The 22,063-nt window shown below is 39.6% G+C and overlaps 1 protein-coding gene across 1 annotated transcript in view; it reads left to right on the forward strand.

Annotated features, from left to right (window-relative positions):
- UBN2 (ubinuclein 2) overlaps positions 1 to 22,063 on the forward strand; it is a 53,833-nt gene that overhangs the window by 22,274 nt on the left and 9,496 nt on the right. Inside the window, exons 4-14 of the mRNA XM_076336513.1 lie at positions 212 to 349; positions 1,546 to 1,658; positions 2,683 to 3,181; positions 6,670 to 6,740; positions 7,455 to 7,584; positions 10,647 to 10,765; positions 11,420 to 11,533; positions 12,892 to 13,035; positions 17,803 to 17,853; positions 19,227 to 19,269; positions 19,946 to 21,484. Coding sequence (XP_076192628.1) covers positions 212 to 349; positions 1,546 to 1,658; positions 2,683 to 3,181; positions 6,670 to 6,740; positions 7,455 to 7,584; positions 10,647 to 10,765; positions 11,420 to 11,533; positions 12,892 to 13,035; positions 17,803 to 17,853; positions 19,227 to 19,269; positions 19,946 to 21,484 — 2,961 coding nt within the window. The remainder of the gene's footprint in view (positions 1 to 211; positions 350 to 1,545; positions 1,659 to 2,682; positions 3,182 to 6,669; positions 6,741 to 7,454; positions 7,585 to 10,646; positions 10,766 to 11,419; positions 11,534 to 12,891; positions 13,036 to 17,802; positions 17,854 to 19,226; positions 19,270 to 19,945; positions 21,485 to 22,063) is intronic.

Consider the following 22,063-nt stretch of genomic DNA (forward strand, 5'->3'; position numbering starts at 1 on the left):
CGTTATTTTGAAAGTAGAAAGGTTATTCTGTGATATTAATGTTCTGTGCCTTGGCCAGTAAGTTTTCAGTAGCATTACTGTTCTGTTTCTATTCTAGCAAGCTGTGCTGTGTACTTGTATATAATTTTTCATGTATAGGGACTGGTAAATGAACTACATATTCATTTTATTAAGAAATGCTGATAAACTCATCTTCTTTTTTCCTGCCCAGTATGATGAATTGGTTCCTGCATCCCTGACAACCAAATACGGAGGGTTTTATATCAACACTGGTACACTGCAGTTCCGCCAGGCATCTGACTCAGAGGATGAAGACTTTGCAGAAGACAAAAAGCATAGGCCACCTAAAGTGAGTGATCTTAATTATGCTTTTTATAGCTAGGTGGACATTGGGAAATACTTGATACGCTTAGAATGGCTCAGATGAAGAGGCTGAAAGCAGAATGATGCACAGTACTGTTTTATTGCATTTTCTGTTTTGTGGCTCATGTACTAGTGTTCGGGAAATAATTCAGGATGTCCACAGGCTGTCCAGTCTTATAAGACTAACCATCTGTTTAGGCAAGCTAACAAGTTGTGTCCATGCATTTTGAAGTGACAGATGATTCTGTAATTTAATAGGATTTTTATTGTATGAGATGAGAACTTAGATTCTCCAACACTGCTTTTATGATTTTGCATAAAGCTTGCATGATTTGAAATTGTTCCTAATACTCAGAATAACACTTAAAATAAAACATCTTGAAATAAACTCAGTACATAAGAATAGCTGTATAAAAAGTATATATACAGTCTTTCCCAAACAGTGTGTTGTTCTGTGTACTTTGACAAGTTATGATTAATGCAAACGTAATTGCTTGCATATGACATTCACAAGTTCCATGCCATTCCTGCTTTTTGATGTCCTTTCCTGCTCTACAATTCTTTAAATTTAGCATAATTTTAAGGTTCTTGTATTGGATCTGACTGGGATGGAGTTAACTTTCTTCATAGCAGCCCTTATGGTGCTAGGACTTGGATTTGTGACTAAATAGTGTTGATAACACACCAAAGTTTTATCTGTTGCTGAATAATGTTTGCACAGTGTGAAGGCTTTCTTTTTCCCTACCCTGCACCAGCAGGTAAGCTAGGGATCAGCAAGAACTTGGGAGGGGAGACAGCTGATCTGAATTGGTCAAAAAGATATTACATACTATGTAACTTCATACTTGGCAAATGAAACTGTGGTAGCAGAAGAAGGTGCGGGGATTCAGTCTTCCAAGGTGGCCGTTGCTCATACTGGCTGGGCATCAGTCTGCGTGTGCCTTAAAGTATTTTTCTTATTGAAAACTCTGAATTCAGTAACTGTTTAAAAATGATTAATGATTGAGGCTTGTCAGTAACTGCAATTGCTGCTAGGAATCCAGTGATACTGTTTGCCTTTACACACATTGAGGTATTTTTCCTGGCTCTGAATTTGAAAGTGTAAGGAAAACTAAATGTTTCTTGCTGTAAAAGTCCTTTAGGGTGGAAGAATCATTGTCCTTTATTTGATCTCTTTTCCAGATTGCAAAGTTAAAAGAAAGTGAAGATCGTGGAATGAAGAAGCGCAAGCGGAAAGATGAAGGGACAGAAAAGGAGAAGAAGCCTCGGAAAATGAAAGTTCCTAAGCAGTTGGGGTAGGTTTCTTTCTTTAGATGAACCCTTGAATTGTATGTGAGGTTTGGTTTCAAGATTGTGTGCCATAGCAAGATTATCACAGCTGTTTAGAATATTGTATTTTTAAACTATAATTAATAGCTAATAGATTTTGGAATTTGTGTGCGTTTTTGGCATAAATAAGTCCTACAAGGTAATTTTTTGTCCCCCAAAATTTTGAACAAGGAATAATAAAACAAGGAAAGACACATTACAGAAAAGAAATTTTGAGTTTATGAATAGCATTAGCCATCATTGTTCTACCCAAAGTCTTGTATAGCACTAAGAACTACATCTGACAAAAAATAACTTTCTTCCCATCCCTTGGTTTCTAATCTGGAAAACTATAAACATAGCTTAATTATTCTACATGTTTCTTATAACTTTGTGTGCTTTCCTGAGTTCTGAGGATAGCATGGAAGGATTAAGGTGGTGGGGTTTTTAATTGGCTTCTAGAAAACTGCTGAGTGAAAGTTGTCTTATTATGAATATTCAAGTTGGTACTGAAAATTTACTGATAGTATTTTTCATCAAGGTGATCAATTGGCAGAAAATGCTCAGTTTAAGTAACATATAGAAGTTGAGCCTGCATGTCAAAATTCTTAGCAATGAAGAGAATTTTTTTAATGTACATGGTGTGCCTAAACTTAAAGCAACCTGCCACCATTCAGGAGTCTGAGGCAAGTTTAAGTATTTTAGTAGCATAGATCAGCCATGAGTTTAACAACTGTGCCAACTTCTCCATAATGAGAGAAGTCAAAAGTAAACAACTTTTGCCTTAATGTGTAGAAAACTTGGCAAAACAAATCAGTTGGAGAACATGAAATCACATGACCAGCAAAGGTTTATGGTAGTTGATAGAATAGTCTGAAGATGGAAGGACAAAGTACTTGCTGCTTCCCCCTGATAATTTTTTAATTGTACTAAACTCGCAGATTTTTGTTAAAGGTTACTAAGGCCTCAAAAGTTACATGCATTCTAATGAAAGATTTCTTTCCTCTACAGAGTAATGGCCTTAAATTCACACAAATCTGAAAAGAAGAAAAAGAAATTGTATAAAGACTCGCTCTCTCTGGCTGCCATGATCCGTAAATTTCAAAAGGAGAAGGAAGCCATGAGGAAGAAGGAATCGAGTCCAAAACCTTCAGTGACTGTTGCAACCTCTATCCCTAGTAAAATTCCTTCCTCTTCTCTCAGTGCAGGAAACGATATCTCTGACTTGAATCTTAGGATCAATGATCCTGTCCTCTCCATTTTTGGTAGCACAAATGAACGTGAGCTCCTGCAAGAAGCTGAAAGTGCCCTGGAGATGCTGGGAGACATTGACTTTGACAAGTTGCTTGATGGCACTTCTGATGGCAGCCCGGTATCTGAGCTGTCAGGAGAAAATGGAAATGTCACTCAGGCAACCTACACCTCTCAGGTCATGACACCCAAGCAGGTGCCTGCCCTCCCAGAAGGTCTGCCTATGCTACTTGAAAAGCGCATTGGAGACCTTCGAACAGTAAGTATGAATTCACTGGTAAGGGATTGCATTCAAGAATTTGAGAGAACGAGGAAGAATAATTAGGGCCTAAGTTGTCATCCTTGAATTGTTGGCTGAAACTCTAAAAAATGTAGAATTGATCTCAATGTCAATCTTAATATCTGTATTTATACTCAGATGAAAACAGGCACAGAGATGATGCAGGTCAATTGTTAAAGCAGTGTTTGTTCCACAGTGGAGACAAGGTTTTCTAAATCTTCTGTGTACAATAACTTGTAATGTTTGTTTGTTTTTTTCCATAATGGAAATATCAGTGTTACTTTAACTTGAATTATTAGTTGGTGAAATGGATGGGTGTTTTCTTACTTTGGAGGAGGAAACCTGAAATATGACTGCAGCTGACAATTCAATGTCTTGAATTTTTGGATTTGTAACATAAATTTAACTTGCCAGTTTAAAAAAAAAAAAAAAAAAAAACAAAAACACAAAAACAAAACAGCAACAACAAAAAACCACCACCCAACTACAAAAAAACCCACCACAAAACTGAATATTTTCTTTTGGAAGGTCAGAATGGAGTCCAAACTTGTCAAAAATATTAATGAAAATTATTAAATCCACAGGTTACAAACACCCCAATAGCTTATTGAAAGGGATCAGAGATATTAAGGTATTATATGCTCATGTTTCAGTTGTGGATGTTATCTTAAGTTGAGAATAAATTTGTTGTTTGATTGTCCAGATTCTGATATTAAAGCTTTTCCTTACTCGGAATAAAGTGCAGCTTTTCCTTACTCAGCAAGTTTTGAAAAAGCAGTTCAAGTTACTACCTTTTTGGAAAAATAATAATTTTAACAGTAGCAGAGCTTGCTTTGCTACAGGTTAGAGTAATGATAAAACATAATGTTTATCTTACCTGCATGTGAATGTCTTATAGTGTTCTTAGTTATTTTTAAATGTACCAAGCTAAATAGAGCCAAGGGGTTAATATTTACAAAAGTGAGAGAGGTGATTTTGTCTACCTTTGAATATTCAGGTTAATTTTGCTATGAATCAACAACAAGCTTCTAGCAAAACTGCAGAAGAACTGGATTAGGCCAAAAGTCAGGAAGTGTTAGTGGCCTGCCCCAAATTCATGCTGCTTCACTGTATAAAAGCCCCATCCAGTTGGAAGAAAGCTTTAATTCAGTGGCTCTTGGAAAACCTAACTCTTCTGTCTTCTACTTCTGATAATGTCTTCTGGAAGTTTGGTGCTGGCTGAGCAGAGCAAGTCTACCCATATACTTGGGGAAAAACTAGGCTGTGTGTTGACTAAAAGATTGCAACTTCCTTACCTTCTGCAAATTGCAATCAACTGACATGTTATCAGTGAGGGAAAACATCTTCTAAAAAGCAGGAAAACAGAAAGGGGTCTTGTCAAATACTTACCAGGCTCACAGCTTTAGTGCTCTTTAGTGCAAAGAAAGCGAAGAAGTTTATAAAACTGGGGAAAAAGCCTATGTTCCATGAATGGAGTATGATATATCTAGATTAAAAAAAAAAAATATTTAGAAAGCCACTGACTAAATACAATAAAAACTTCCTGACTTCCTTTTGTACATTAATGTCTTCTAGTTCCCTAAGTGGGCAATTCTGAACTACTGTGACAGAACACAATTTAGTACACAAGCAGGAAAGCAATAGAATGTCTTTTTTCTATTGTGAAGGTAACTGTCAAGATAATCTGGGGCGGGGCGGGGGGGGGGGGGGGGAACCAAAACCAAAACCCCAACACAGTTCAGTGATAGCAATGCAGTTTTTGAATCTGCCGATGTTGCTCTCTTCAAAAGCCAGCAACACTGTCCAGTATGATAATATAATGCTGAAATTGCCTTTTAAGGTCTACCTGGGACTGAAATGTCAAAGCATCTCTTTCCTTCCACTTTATATAAATCAGAAGATGATAGTAATCCTTAGGTTAATTATGCTTAAAGATACTGTATTTAAGACTTTCAAACTTGTCTTTTTGGTATCCTATCACTTGTAAACTTCTATAACGTTTCTAATTTTTTTAGCAGGACAAATGCTTCAGTATTCTTAAACAGATAGTACCATCCCCTCAGCAGCTGAATTTACGGTAGAAAGTAGTGAGCAGAATGTAGTCCTTACAGGAACTTAAACTCTGGTATAATGTTCATGACTGAAGCAGTAAAGCATTCAGACAATGGGCTACCTTATGGTTTCTGATAGAGTATCAGACTCCTGTTTTCCTGTGCAGTGTAGAGTTCACAATTCCAGAAAATACCTTTCTTTCAAACTTAAATGGGTCAGTTACACAAGAGCAAGAACAGTATTTCATAGTAATAAAGGAATTTTATCAAGTTAACACTTGCATTTATTTGTAGTTTTTAGCTATGTTGTCACAAGTCATTTTTTTTAAAGGCAGAATTAGAGATTTTTAATTTATTTGAAAATTCAGCCTCATAGCATGTTGGCTTCCTCTAATATTTGTCAGTCACTATAGTGATACCACACTTGCCTACTTTTCTGCATACGTATCCTTTTCCAGCTCTTTTAAATACTCACTGTCTGGTCCCAGTGCCAGAATATAAGATGACAATAGGCCTCTAAAAGTGTTTGTTTTTTTCTTTGTCTTGACTTCTATAAATCTGCAGAGTGGATGAACACTAGAGAGGAGATCTTACTGATTCTTGTAGAATGGTGCAGGGAATTGGCTTTCTCCTACAGGCTATCATTGTTTGTGAAAATAAGAATCTAGGAGATAAGAACAAAGATAAAGGGGATTCTACATGGGAATTCCCAAGAGATCAGGAAAAACTTCTAATAAAAGGAAGTATGTATAGGAATAAGGCTGTCTTTTTTTTTTCCCACCTCAAACAGACTTGGGAAGTGACTAGACAAAAATACTAAAGAGAGAGAGTCTAAAGATGGCAAGAATGCTGGACAGCACCAGAAAAGAGGGATGAGGTATTCCTCTAGCGTACGTAATCCCTTTGTAGAAATTGCAATGAAGGTTTGAGAAGGATCTCAGAAGGCTGGGAAGTTGTAACTGGGTGAGGCACATAACAGAGGCGGAACAGGAGCCTTTTATAGATTGAGAGTAGAAATGTGATGATGCTCTTGCCTGCTTGACTTGTCAAGCAACACTCTTCTTTTTAAAGCAAACAGTGGTAGTGGAATGTTGCTGGTGGTGAGATAATAAAACATCTCTACCATTTTCTTCCTTCGTGGTTATTGAAAAGATGAATGTGTTAACATCAGTGATCCAGGCAGATTCTAAATAGAATGATTGTTTGCCCTAGAGCAAGGAGTTTTTAAGTAGTATAATAATAATATTCACCTCTTTCCTAAACAGCTGAGTATAGTTTGGTTTTGTTTATTTTTTCCAAATAATGCTGTTCTCTGGAAAATTAGAATGTGATACAGCAGTAAAAGTAAAGATACAAAGGTTGTTGGGATAAAATGCTCTATGAACTTTTGGATACTCTTTATTGCTGTATTTTCAGGCTGCCAAGATGTTTGATGAAGAAGGCAGGAAGAAGTTTTTCACGCAAGACATGAATAATATTTTGCTGGAGTAAGTGCTTATCTGTACAACCTTCGCTTTTTGGAAAGGGGGTGAAAGGAAAAGTACAGAAGAGGAAATATTATTGAGGTTGTTCCAACAAAGCCCTTAAGTCAATGAAGGTAGATCAGTCTAAGCTAGTTATTAGCTAAAGAGATTTATATATGAATACAATTCCTGTCATGACTATCTGTCTGTCTTTATCCAGTGTAAAGTGTTTTGTAGTGCCCTGTGTCCTTGACTTCATGTGCAAAATTCAACAAAACTGCCAAAACCTGCCATTATTTCTTCCTGTCCTCCACTTTCATAACTCAAAACACCATCAGCTTTCATGAAGGAAAATGCCAGCTTTTTTTACTCTACAATCCTTCAACTAAGCATTTAATACAGAAGGTTCTCTGTTCATATTCTAAGAAACAAAAAGTAATCTCTAGAAGACTGTAGCAGTTAAAATTGTGTCAAGATTGATGTGAAATGGTGGGAGTAAACGAAATTTGAAGGACAGTGTTCAGCATTGCTGGAGATGTATATGAATGGTTACTTGCCATTGATTAAGACTTCCTCCTTTTGTTAAAAAGTTTAACTATCTGAAAATGTCCCAAGCTGCTATTTTTAGTATGCACAGCTAGAATATGTTATGCATACAAAGCTTCCTTAGGTTTTTGTTCAGTTATCATCTCCATCTTGGAGTGCCTCACTGGTTGATGTCTCTTGTTTGTTTGTCAGTATTGAGCTACAGTTACAGGAGATAAATCCTGCCATCCGCAATGGAGTCTACTCTCACCTTGAGGCTTTCGTGCCATGCAATAAGGACACACTGATAAAACGTCTGAAGAAGTTACACCTCAATGTCCAGGTAATGATGGGCAGATTAGCTCCAGCATGAGTCAATTATGTAATAGTGATGAGGACAGAATGCAGGAGAATAGAGCAACAGCCACAGAGTCTCCAATAAAGCAAAAGATTTTGGATCGGTTGCTAGGTCAGCTTAAAAGCTTTTTTCTTTGTCACTGAGGATGAGGAAAAGGCTGAGGTACTTAATGCTTTCTTTGCCTCAGTCTTTAATAGTGAGACCAGTTATGCTCAGGGTATTCAGCCCCCTGAGCTGGAAGACAGGGACAGTAAACAGGATAAACACCACCCCTGGTAATCCAAGAGGAAGCAGTTAACAACCTGCTACGCCACCTGGATGCTCACAAGTCCATGGGGCCAGATGGGATCCACCCGAGAGTGCTGAGGGAGCTGGCAGAGGAGCTCGCCAAGCCACTCTCCATCATTTATCAGCAGTCCTGGTTAACGGGGGAGGTCCCAGATGACTGGAGGCTTGCCAATGTGATGCCCATCTACAAGAAGGGCCGGAAGGAGGATCCGGGGAACTACAGGCCTGTCAGCCTGGCCTCCGTGATGGGGAAGATTATGGAGCGGTTCATCTTGAGGGCGCTCACAAGGCATGTGTGGGACAACCAGGGGATCAGGCCCAGCCAGCACGGGTTCATGAGAGGCAGGTCCTGCTTGACCAACCTGATCTCCTTCTATGACCAGGTGACCCGCCTAGTGGATGAGGGAAAGGCTGTGGATGTGGTCTACCTGGACTTCAGTAAGGCCTTTGACACCGTCTCCCACAGCATTCTCCTTGAGAAGCTGGTGGCTCACGGCTTAGACAGGTGTACTCTGCGCTGGGTAAAAAACTGGCTGGATGGCTGGGCCCAAAGACTTGTGGTGAATGGAGTTAAATCCAGTTGGCGGCCGGTCACGAGCGGTGTTCCCCAGGGCTCAGTTTTGGGGCCGGTCTTGTTCAATATCTTTATCAATGATCTAGATGAGGGGATCAAGTGCACCCTCAGTAAGTTTGCAGGCAACACCAAGTTGGGCGGGAGTGTTGATCTGCTCGAGGATAGGAAGGCTCTGCAGAGGGACCTGGACAGGCTGGATCGATGGGCCCAGGCCAACTGTATGAGGTTCAACAAGGCCAAGTGCCGGGTCCTGCATTTCGGCCACAACAACCCCATGCAGCGCTATAGGCTTGGGGAAGAGTGGCTGGAAAGCTGCCTGGCGGAAAAGGACCTGGGGGTGTTGGTCGACAGCCAGCTGAACATGAGCCGGCAGTGTGCCCAGGTGGCCAAGAAGGCCAATGGCATCCTGGCCTGGATCAGAACTAGTGTGGCCAGCAGGAGTAGGGATGTGATTGTGCCCCTGTACTGGGCACTGGTGAGGCCACACCTCGAATACTGTGTTCAGTTTTGGGCCTCTCACTACAAGAAGGACGTTGAGGTGCTGGAGCGTGTCCAGAGAAGGGCACCGAGGCTGGTGAGGGGTCTGGAGAACAAGTCTTATGAGGAGCGGCTGAGGGAACTGGGGTTGTTTAGCCTGGAGAAAAGGAGGCTGAGGGGAGACCTCATTGCGCTCTACAACTACCTGAAAGGAGGTTGTAGCGAGGTGGGTGTCGGTCTCTTCTCCCCAGTAACAAGTGATAGGACAAGAGGAAATGGCCTCAAGTTGCGCCAGGGGAGGTTTAGATTGGACGTGAGGAAAAATTTCTTTACTGGAAGAGTGGTTAAACATTGGAACAGGCTGCCCAGGGAAGTGGTTGAGTCCCCATCCCTGGAGGTATTTAAAAGACGTGTAGATGAGGCGCTTAGGGACATGGTTTAGTGGGCATGGTGGTGTTGGGTTGACGGTTGGACTCGATGATCTTAGAGGTCTTTTCCAACCTTAATGATTCTATGATTCTGTGTACCTGCTATTGTCACTACTTTAAGAACAAATATTTTAAGTATTTCAGACCCTTTATTTGAGAATGAAGTGCTTTCATCTTCAAAGCTGGGTACAGGGTACATATCAAAGTAGCAGAACTAGAAAGCCACAATAATCATGGTTATGACAAGCTAAAAAAAATTACTATTGCATTCACTTTTGTGCCGAGAAAAAAAAGAAAGGCTAGACAGATAATAGATGACCCAACCTGTACTGTTTGTGCAAATTTGCCTTTGTGGCTAGGTTTTAAGAATACTTTATATGTCATTTGCAGTTGCTTTTCTCTTAAAAAATATGTTTTCCTATTGAATAAAAGTTATCTGTGATCTGAAGTATCCTGACCTGATTCTTTAGATGAAATCCAGGACTAAGTCTTGCAGAGGATCTGAGGATCATGAATGCAGAGATCTCAGAAGTTGCTAAGAAGGAAAACAGATTCATGTGCTATTTCTAAGCAGTAAGACATAATAGCACATAGTATTCTAGTCTTCTCAATAAGCAGTTATGATTGAAAACGTAAAGTCAGAAGATGTAGGAAGAGAATTAAAACATGTAGGGAAGTATATAGTATATTACTTTAATGTTTGAAGTTCTTAATATTTGGAGACAATTGTAAATACATAGTCCTTACCTTTGAGATATATAAATTACATATAATAATAATCATCTAATACTCAGATAATCTAATCCATATATTTTGTTCATTACCTAGGATGTTTTTATACCACAGAGATATAAAACTTTATATCAAGTTTTGGAGACTTGATTAATTGGATACTTATTTGCAAGTGTTGAGATACTCATTGGTCAAGTCATTGCTTTTTTTCTCAGGTTTTCTTCCCTGTTTTGATGAAAAAGCATTATTTAATGAGATCATGCCATAATGTTTTAGGATATTCATGGTATGTTTCCTTGTGACTATCTTCCATTGTTTCTGCTCTCAAGACTACATGAGTTTTGTGAGAAATTTCAAGTATCTGCATTTCTATATGCTGTTGCACCTAACAGGATTCAAGTGCCATGTAGGAAATGGCTGTTGTGGTCAATAGTTAGTACTGGGAATATTGCCATAGGGGTGATGGGGGAAATAATTTTTGTGAAACTGTCTGAAACACCCTTTACATTGCATCTAATAGGACTACTTTGGTGTTTCTCTTTTCACAGGATGACCGCTTGAGAGAACCACTGCAAAAGCTGAAACTGGCTGTCAGCAATGTCATGCCTGAACAGTTATGCAAGTATCAAGAGGACTGTCAGGCCCGCAATCAAGCCAAGAATGCCAAGTAGGTATTTCTGGAGTCTGTGCATGCCCATTCTAGAGTCCAGCTGGAAGTCGGTCTCCATGTTGTTCATTCCCTGAGCTCAGCAAAATACTCAGCTCCAGTTTACAGGTGTCTATAAGTTTTGAATTGCACAAAGTACTTAGTTTTGTGTAAGTGATGTTATCACCTGACTCTAGAAAGAAATTCCATTAACTGAATGAAATAGGTCTTGAGAGAAAGAAATTATAAACTGTGAGAAGGATACTGGAGATTCTCAAAATGCTGGATTAATGGAGGAGGATGGTGTGTTCAGGTTCTTGATATATTTTGTCCTTGTTCATTGTAATTGCTTCTCTCATAGTTAACTAATTTTAGACTTGGAGAAGCATTAATAGATTGATAAGCATCCTGCCATTTCCCAGTAGAGGCACTACATGAAGCTTATAGCCAGCATCCTTGATAGCATCTGTACAGTGTGTCCTTTTCACTTGTCTCTGAGGACCATGAAGTGGTGGGGAGAGGAAGATGAACTGTTTACCCTTTCAGGAAGGGTATAACAAGAATCTGAAGACAGGTCCTTTTTTTTTCCCTGACACCTAAAACGATACTCCTTTCTCAAGGAAACATTTTGTCTGTGTTTTATACCTGTAAAGAAAACAATTGTTCTAAATGCAGGTTGCAAGCGGAAGATGAACGAGAGAAAAATGGATCGGAGGAAGATGATGATGAGAAACCTGGAAAGAGAGTTGTGGGACCCAGAAAGAAGTTTCATTGGGATGACACAGTGAGGTGAGACAAAACTACCTTTTCCACCAAGAATTTTCACTGACTTCATAAAGGGATCTCCAAGGGGATGTTATTACATGATACTGTTTAATAAGTAATCGTTTTCAGAAGTACACCTCAGAAGTTTTGGAGAGCGTTGGGGCTAAATAGGCAAGGTAGAATGCTGCAATGGTAAAACACCCTTTTCTTTAACTTGAAAGGCAAGATCATCCTATGTCCAACCCTTTTTTCACTGCTTGTTTATCTGCTTTATCCAAATACGGGAGAATTTTCCTTGTCCTAGGACTCTGAGCTTCTTTAAGCAAAGAACAGATGTAAGCAGAGTTATACCTGCTTCCCACCATTCTAGGAATAGGTCACAAAACACTGTCACCCGATGAGCGGTAAAGACTTCTGCCGCAATAGGGCAGACCTCCAAAATTGGCGATGCTGGTTTGGCAAGCCTCTTGGTCCTTGGGCAAGCCAGTGTCCAGAATGCATGAATCTTAACCCCTCCCATCCCCTCTGAAAACAAATTCTGTTATCTCTCAAGCAATACAGATTCTTGTCTGAAATGGTGAATTCTCACTGTTCTGTTTCCTAGAATAGATTTTCCTGAAAACTGAGATTACTATTATTTAAATAATCTAGATAAGCTTTTAAGCAAGCAGATCCTTCTAAATAAGTAATTTCCCATGCGAGTTCTATGCTAATTTTAGTGCAAGTATAGATATTATTGAAAGGGGCTGGTGGACTTCTTGCGATGAGTCTTTTTAGTATGTTAAGACAACAGGGAAGCAAGCTTCATGGAATATATACAACCAGTATAGCTTGGACTGACCTGGAGGGAGCCATACTTGAAGAAGAGATACTTGAATCTGTTGTTTTTTTCCATTCAAGAGGCTCTGAAAGGCCAATGTAACTTAACTGTGTGGGCTTTTATATTTTTAAGGACAGTGAAAGACAGCATCCCTGTCAGAAAGAATCTTCTGTTGAAATATTCAGTGTAGAATGGATTTCACTTGCTTTCAGACATTCTCCATCTTAAATGAGATAGAGGTCACTGTGAGCAGAGTGAGAGGAGATGTTTCAGCTATGAGGAAACCACAAAGAAAATATAAAACCAATTACAAGACGATAGTTAGGATGAAGAAAGAGCCATACGGTCTGTTGGAAATGGAGATGTGGCAGAGCATACCAGTTGTAGTAACAGACTTGTGCATTGGCAAACTTCCAAAAAACACGATTGGAGCTGAGCTCTTCCTACAACTGGCAATGGACAGCAGCTGAATAGCATCAGTGCTTCCATTTCTCAGCCTTTTTCTTCTGAGCTTTTGAAAGGATTGTTTCTTTCAATATATTTATTGTGTTTCTTTCTGCAGGTCTCTGTTGTGTAATCTTGTCAAGATCAAGCTGGGATGCTATGAGCTAGAGCCAAATAGAAGTCAGTCTGCTGAAGATTACCTCAAAACCTTTATGGAAACAGAAGTGAAACCACTTTGGCCTAAAGGCTGGATGCAGGCAAGGTAAGATACCTGCTTTATATATCTATTCATTTTGGTGTTAACTATTCCTTGGATCTTATTTATTATCATACATTTGACTCAACCATGTACTATTAATATTGGTTAAAACTTCAAAATATGTCAGTGGAACTGGAATATTTTAGAAGAATGAATGTTTTTCAGAAGTTAATTTTCTATCTTGTTTGCAAGCCTGAGAGCTAAAACCCCACTGTCTTCCTTGGAGAACTATTTGCTTTTGTCATCTGCTGGAGACTGGATTTACTAAAGTTTGTAACACAGTGCATGATGCTTCATTTGAGGGAGAAGTATGAGGTGGGGGGTAACTGCTTGGGAAGTTTTTTCTGTGATATAGAAAGCGATAGTGATATAGAAAGCAGTTTTGCCTATATGTTTTAAGCAGTCTGATAATGCAGTGTGACATAGACTTTAAAATTATGAGCTGGAATTTCAACACCAGAGTTCACAAAATGCTAAGGTTTGTGCTCTTTCTTTTCTGTATGCAATTGGGATGCTCTGTGATGCTGCAGTTAAAAATACACCAGTTTCTTAATGAAAACTTATACTTGCTTCCTACTAACTTATTAAGAGGAAACAACCACACAAGGGGGGGGGGGGGGATAAAATGAGAGCAATAGTAATCATTGTGAAATGCAAATTTGACAAAGTTTTCAAACACTTTGAAGTGGAAGAAGAGAAGCAAATATAGATGAAGTTCTTTCCTTCTGTAGCACCCATTGCAAAAGACGATTTCCCATCAAATCTTGACCTAACTGTAAAAGCTAAATGATACAACAATACTAATCAATTTGCTCAAGAATACCTTGATTGTAGATTAGTCAAATCTGTATCAAGCTGTGAAAATAACTGTACTGAGATATTTCCTAGAATAGTCAGTGCAGAAAATGAGGGTGTAATAAGCTGCTTGTGAAATAGTAATGAAAGGAACAAATGAAGTTTTACACTTCTTGGCATACAGCTGACCTATTGTTCAAGGACCTAGTTTTGTATAGTAAGTATGCTGATGAACGAGATCTTTTATGAAGATTCTATTGAAGGAGATGACACAAGGAGTCCCAGTTTAGCTTAAGAACAGATATGGAGATCACCGATAGTGGCGAAATAGTCAAGTGATAGTGTAAGGTCATCCAAGAATACATAGAAGTGAAGCATGTTAAAACTTTGTATTTGAAAGCCATATAACATCGATGGTTCTTTCTTTTCCATATGATAAGTGTGCTGGAAATTGCCATAAACTTTTAAACCATCTATGAAAGTGGTTTCAATAAAAAACCCCAAAACCCAACCAAACAATAAAACCTAAACCAAACAAAAAAACAAAACAACCCCTCCCCCCAAAAAACCCCAACCAAACAAAAACGACCAACAAACCAAACAAACCCCAAGAGCTGCGTGATCATAACTTTCTGTTGATCAGCAAGACTTCATTAAATAATGATTTATAAATTGTCCTCTATTTATGGGGAGGTGCTTCCCTGCTTTTTGTTTAGGAAGTGATGTATTGTAATTTGTAGGCAAACAGTTATGCATGGAAAGAGGAAAAGCAAGTATTTCCTGGAGTCTGACAGTGGTAACCCCTAATACAGCACGTTATTCATATGCTGGATGCTCATCTTGTTGGGATGTTAGGGTAGGGATTATCATGCTGAAGGCTTACAATTTTTTACCTTTATATGTGGCCTCAAGTGAGAAGGAGCTATGTAAACGGAAAAAAAAATTAGGCATTTAGTGTTAAAAATGGCCTACAGACTACATATTTCATAAGGAATTCTTACTAATCATAGTAGGTCTATGGTACGAGAACTCTGTGGGTTCAGCCCAGAGGAAAAATTTCTGGCTTTTTCAAAGTTAACTGTATTTAATGTTCCTCATAGCTTAGTATAGAAGCGTGAGGTAAGGTATCGACCTAACTTTAAATTGCACCTCGTTCATTTGTCCATGTGTACCACAACTACCTTTGTCACATGAATTTTCTATGTGTGTAACTTCCATACTCTGCCCCAAGAGATTGTTTTATTAATATTTATGGATTTAGAGAAATACTTTTTGTCCTAAAGGATCCCAAACCCTTTCCAAATAATATAACCCACTTTTTGTGTAACTGAGTTGCATATTAATTCTATGTGTGTCTGAAAAGAGCCTGCAACCTAAATATGTGTATGTTCAAAAAAGAAATGTAAGGAACAGGAAGTCTGTTTCCTTTAATTCCAAGAGTTTCATCTTTGGAGGTGGTCATGCAAGTAAGCTTGCAGCACACTTATTTTGCACAGGTCAAACAGCACGCTTGACTTATAGAATCATAGAATCATTGAGGTTGGAAAAGACCTCTAAGATCATCGAGTCCAACCGTCAACCCAACACCACCATGCCCACTAAACCATGTCCCTAAGTGCCTCATCTACTCGTCTTTTAAATACCTCCAGGGATGGGGACTCAACCACTTCCCTGGGCAGCCTGTTCCAATGTTTAACCACTCTTCCAGTAAAGAAATTTTTCCTCAGGTCCAATCTAAACCTCCCCTGGCGCAACTTGAGGCCATTTCCTCTTGTCCTATCACTTGTTACTGGGGAGAAGAGACCGACACCCACCTCGCTACAACCTCCTTTCAGGTAGTTGTAGAGCGCAATGAGGTCTCCCCTCAGCCTCCTTTTCTCCAGGCTAAACAACCCCAGTTCCCTCAGCCGCTCCTCATAAGACTTGTTCTCCAGACCCCTCACCAGCCTCGGTGCCCTTCTCTGGACACGCTCCAGCACCTCAACGTCCTTCTTGTAGTGAGAGGCCCAAAACTGAACACAGTATTCGAGGTGCGGCCTCACCAGTGCCCAGTACAGGGGCACAATCACATCCCTACTCCTGCTGGCCACACTAGTTCTGATCCAGGCCAGGATGCCATTGGCCTTCTTGGCCGCCTGGGCACACTGCCGGCTCATGTTCAGCCGGCTGTCGACCAGCACCCCCAGGTCCTTTTCCGCCAGGCAGCTTTCCAGCCACTCTTCCCCAAGCCTATAGCGCTGCATGGGGTTGTTGTGGCCGAAATGCAGGACCCGGCACTTGGCCTTGTTGAACCTCATACAGTTGGCCTGGGCCCATCGATCCAGCCTGTCCAGGTCCCTCTGCAGAGCCTTCCTACCCTCGAGCAGATCAACACTCCCGCCCAACTTGGTGTCGTCTGCAAACTTACTGAGGGTGCACTCGATCCCCTCATCCAGATCATTGATAAAGACATTGAACAAGACTGGCCCCAAAACTGAGCCCTGGGGAACACCGCTTGTGACCGGCTGCCAACTGAATGATCAGAGAGAAACAATCTCATACTGATCTCTCTCGTCAACTTTTACATCTAAATATATGTATGCAATGGAGGGATTATTTTCCAAGCATGTTCTTGCTTTGGAACATACGCTGCACTGTCCTTTCTTTGTACCATATCTTTGATTTTGTTCCTGTAGTAGTAACACTTTTGTCTTGAACCTTTAAGGATGATACTATAAATTACTGGGGCCTGGGATTCATTTGGGATTTTCATTCCCAAATGAAAAAGATTAAGGAATAGAAAAACCACCAGGAAGGAGGTGGGGAGGGAAATATTCTGGAGAAGCTGGGTAGGTCAGAAAGTGGCACATTGAACTTTAATGAGGAATGTTCCTTTTGCTCCATGATGATGTTCATAGGCATTCAGTAGTCTCTGATGGGGAGCAATGTAATACAGATTTGGAGGTTAGTATGGTGAAGAAAATGTGAAAATGGAGCTGAAAGTGGAATCTGAGAAGTAAGGCATTGGAACTGTAGTGAGAGGATGTCAATGTTTTCTTACCAGATTACATGAGAGTTATGAGAAATCCAAGTATCCATAAATATTGCAGGTCTACAGAATGTGTTATCAGTGGTGAAAAGCTCTTGTTTAGACAGCTGTTCATGATGTGGTGGTCAGTGTTAGTGTGATGGCAGTAATGTAGGAAAATCTTGTCTGTTCTAGTTTGCCTACCTGGAAACAGGGAAGGGGACCAAGTTTTCATTAATTGTCTATTTATAGCTGCATTTGGGTAGCAAGCTGTAGGATAGGTACAGGTCAAGAATCGTTTTCACTTCCCACTTGTCGGCTCAGGAGTTGGTAACATGGAAATAAAAGCATGTGAAGTGTTGAGATTTGTCATACCAACTTTTGCCATTCATTGGCCTTGTAGTAAAATCTATGTGTAAGTCCAGTGTAATTGAAGTCATAGAAATGGTACACAATGGCCTATACAAAATACTGAAGAAAATTAGAAACAAGCTTGGCTACTGTATTCTGACTTTCCTCTGTGCTTTTAAAAAAAACGCCACCACAACAGACTAACCACAAAACCCGAACCGATGATCAATGTGTGGATACGTAGTGTGAAAAGTTTACAATAATCCTTAATTTGATATTTAAAATATTTCATTGGCCTTTAAGGAGAGAGAATTCAAAATGTATTTCTTCTTTTCAGCTGAAAGGAGGTAATATTCCATTATGTTCACTTCTGCTTGGCCATTTACTGAGGTATTTTGATTGTAAACTTGAAATCTTTTTTTTTTTAGCATTCTTCTGTTTATGGCTGCCTGGAACTGCATCATGGTAGCAATACAGACAAACTACCTACTAGCTGCTTTGGGGACAGATAATCAAAGGGTTCTTCTGAAAATTCAAGGATACTTGCATATTTGGTGGTCATATGCTGATTGTCCCTGTAGAATCACCTTATGTTTCTTTTCTTGCCACTCTTTTAGGATGCTTTTTAAAGAAAGCCGAAGTGTGCACAATCACCTCACTTCTGCTCCGTGAGTATAAATGTTGACAACTTACTAGTATCTTCAGGTTGTTCGTAGCATCTTTTCCCATGTTCATGCTACCTTTTTTTTGGACAGAGGGGAGGAAAGGGAAATATTTGGGAATTTGTTCGAAGAGACTTAAAATGTTAATTTTTTTAATGCTTTAATTTAGACATATAACTAATGTTCTTACGGCATTATATTTTAACTCAGTTATGAAATGGCTAGATAAGTGGATATTCATTCTTGGATTAATGCCTTTTACTCAAAGTATTTCAAAGCACTATACCTAAATTTTGCTGTGCAGCATATTAAATTGAACTCAGACTGCAGTACTTCCTGCTCTTTTCCTCATAATTATGTCTGTAACCACATAAGGCTGTGTATCTTAGCAGAATTTTACCTTCTTGATTTTCAGACAATGCTGTGTCCCTCTCAAAAGCTGCCTGCATTCAGCCAGAAGTCAAATAAACAATTATGACTTTGAAAAACACACAAATTGCAACCTTTGCAATAAATATGATTAACATAAGATACTTTTCTACATAATAGCAAAACTGAGTCATGGTCCACTGACAGTAGGGTCTTTTTTTAACCAGGCATATTCCTAGTTGCTTAGGAAAGAAGAATAAATGACCTGTAAGATGTAAATCTGTTGATCCTCTTGAAGAAATAGAAATGAGAAAAGGATGTGTGAAATGCTTAACTTCTAAGTTGAAGCTGATGACTAATAATCCTTAATGCTGTCCTTGCTCGCGTAACTGCAGTTGGTGCTATGGTGTTCCCTTACACTGCAAAAGAACCTGGAAGTGCGTTAAATGGCTTCTTGCAACAAAACAGAAGTTAAATACAACTGTTTCACAGTTGATAAGCAACAAAACACTTTTTTTTGGGGGGGGAAGCAACTGTTTTATGTGGTTTGAAATATAAATGAGAACACGAAATATATTCCTCAGTGACAAAAACATCAATGTAAAGTGAAATTATATAACTATTATAGGTGACTGCAGTTTAGACAAAGCTCTGCTAAGTAGACAAACTCTTAAGATTATAAGAGGCTGAAATGACGATATTTTGAAGTTTCTCTAAATCAGAAAAGTGAAAAATAGCTCTCCTGTTATATATCAGGTTATATCAGCAATTCAGGGAATTTTGTATCTAATTTACTTAGAGATACATGACAAAAAAGGGATTAAAAGTGTGCTTGTTCTTTCCTCCCTATATTTTAATCCATTTTCTATTTCAAGGATGTCTTATTATTAAAACTGGACTCCAGTAGTCACCCTTCTAGTTTATTGGGGTATAATCAGGGTAACAGTTAAAACTAAAATGACTTTGCCTTTCTTTTGTCTTCTGATGCGCATGTATTTCCTCTGTTTTAGGGCAAAGAAGAAGGTGATTCTGGCCCCTAAACCCAAAGTGAAGGTAAATGCCTATTTAGATATCTGAATTTTATATGACCATTTGATACAACCTGTTTCCTGCCTCTGATCCAGAAAAATTCTGGCAGAAGGGTTCCATTGGGAAATGCTGTAAGAGCTTATTGACTTGGTGGTGTATTACTTCAAAGAAAGTAGTACAAAAGACTTCTGTGTAGCTTTGTGACTTTAAGCTATATTAGTTTTTTGAAAATTGACTACAAAGAGGTACTAGTTCCAGTAAAGTTTCGCATTTTTTAATGTGCGCTTTGTGTTTGTTTTCAGCTTGTATTAAATTTGGCAACACTGGAAAAATGTGTGGTTGGGAGGATAACATAGTAAGTTGATAGAGGTTCTCATTAGACACGACGAGGTGTTGTCTTAGTTCAGTAGCAGTTTTACCTAGCGATCAGGTTAGTTACCCTGTTCTTCACAGCATTGATTATCCTTGACTGTGTGGGGCACTCTTAGTTATGTGGAGCAACAGCACTAGGTTTTTAAATACAAATACTGAATTAGCACACAGGACTCTTAACACCTAGATATCATAGGTATCTTAATATGAAAATTTCAATAGTAGATCTTCAGTTCATCTGAATTTACAGAATAATAGTATTACACTAAAGAAGACTTTAGATCTACTCTAGAAAGGCTATTAAACCTGTCTCTTATCTCTTTCTCAGGACTCCAGTCCAAAGAAAGAACAGAAAACCTGTATGTCTTCAGTCAATTCAAGTTGTGCTACTGTACTGAGTTCCAGCACACCTGTCTGCACCCCAGCCAGCTCTAGCTGTACACCAGCTCCAGAGACGATCTGCTTGGACGACTCGCTGGATGAAGACCTTTCTTTCCACCCACCCTCACTGGACTCTATTTCTGATGCTCTGGCAGTTATCAATAATGGTGCCAAGGGATCACCTCTTGGGTCCACCATAGACACACCAACATCCAGACCTCGCCCTGGGCTGAGGGAAGAGAAACTAGCAAGCATTATGAGTAAGTTGCCCCTGGCAACTTCAAAGAAAGTAGAGCCTGCTCAAACACCCCATTCATCAAGTCTTATTGCTGGTCACACAGGGCCGGTACCAAAGAAACCCCAGGACCTAGTTCACACTGGTATCTCTTCAGGCCTTATTGCTGGATCTTCAATTCAAAATCCTAAGGTTTCCTTAGAGCCTTTGCCAGCCAAACTACTTCAGCAAGGACTACAGAGGTCAAGCCAGATCCAAGCTGCTTCCTCCTCTTCACAGACTCATGTTTCTTCCTCTAAGACCCAAGCAGCTATTTCCACCTCCTCTCAAAGAACCAAGGATGCTAATATCTTGGTAACATCTTCTGAGGCTCAAGGTGGTTCTTCCTCAACATCACAAGTGACAAAGGTGCACCAGCATTCAGCTGTACAGCAGAAATATGTATCTCCTTTACAAGCAACTATTAGTAAATCACAGACCAACCCAGTGGTGAAATTGAGTAGTAATCCCAAACTATCTTGCTCATCACCAGTCATCAAGGCTCAAGATAAGTCTGTAGTATATCGCCTGCCTTTGTCTAATCCCTCATCTGGAAGTGGCTCTCAAGTGTCTCACCCACTGGTTTCTCGGACAACATCCAGCACCTCTACCTCTAGTAACTATTTAGCCAAGGCTATGGTGTCGCAAGTTTCTTCCCAGGGTTTCAAACCTCCCTTCTCCATGGCTGCCTCTCCCAAACCTGCTGCCTCTCCCAAGCCCACTGCATCTAAGCCCTCTGTGACACCCAAGCCCAATGCATCACCTAAATTTTCATCCAAGTCCACCTCATCCCCCAGGCCTGCAACAACACCCAGTTCTTCCAGTTCAAGTGCACTAGTTTCCCAGAGTAGTCACTCCAGCAACAACCCCCTTCATAAACAGACCAGTGGTGTAAATATCAGCAGGCAGTCTCCCACAATGAATTTGTTGCCCTCTAATCGCACCTCAGGCCTTCAGCCTGCAAAGAACCCTCAGGCTTCTTCAAAAATGCCCAACTCTTCTCCTTCTGGAACTGTTGGTAAAAGTAATTTGGGTGGAGTTGGAATGAATGTACCTGCCAGCAGAGGCAGTAACCTTAATTCAAGTGGAGCTAGTAGGACTAGTCTGTCTGGGGGAGCAGGAAGTGGAACACAGGGTGCTACTAAACAATTGTCAACTCCACACAGACCATCTTCTGCCTCAGGGTCTCCAGTTGTAGCAGCCAGTGTGCAGGTATGCATCTAACGAGTTTACATTTAAACCTTACATTAATATTTATCACACTTATTTTGTAAACATTCTTTCCTGCAATATCTTGATTTGAAAATGTGTCATAAATGTAATGTTTATACTTTACTAAGCATAAATGCTAATACTGATGAAACTATTTTACACTAGTGAATAGGTATTTCCAGCTGATGTGAAATGCAAGAATCAGTGTGGAATGAATCCTCACTGTAAAATGTTGGCTGGTCTATACTGTGGAACAGAATTCACTTTTGTATTCTTTTTTTTAAGAACACTAGAAAAGGTAAGCTTTGTGTGGCCATATTTTCAGGGGATGTGGTCTTGCATTATTGGATTTGTGTATTCTTACATATTTACTTATTTGTAATGATGGTGGTCATATGAAAAGGTGTCTTGGTACATTTGTTGCCAAGCTTCATGATTAACTTGCAAAACTAGAGTTCAGTTGCTCATGGTTTGAGTATAATGCAAGACTTGTATTTAAAATTAACACTTGCAAGGGCTTTTCTTTAGTGTTTGTGATTAAATATGTATTTTATTTTGTAGGATCTAGTCAAACTGAAT

The sequence above is a fragment of the Aptenodytes patagonicus genome, chromosome 1 (genome assembly GCF_965638725.1).
Source record: "Aptenodytes patagonicus chromosome 1, bAptPat1.pri.cur, whole genome shotgun sequence".
NCBI classification, from domain to species: domain Eukaryota; kingdom Metazoa; phylum Chordata; class Aves; order Sphenisciformes; family Spheniscidae; genus Aptenodytes; species Aptenodytes patagonicus.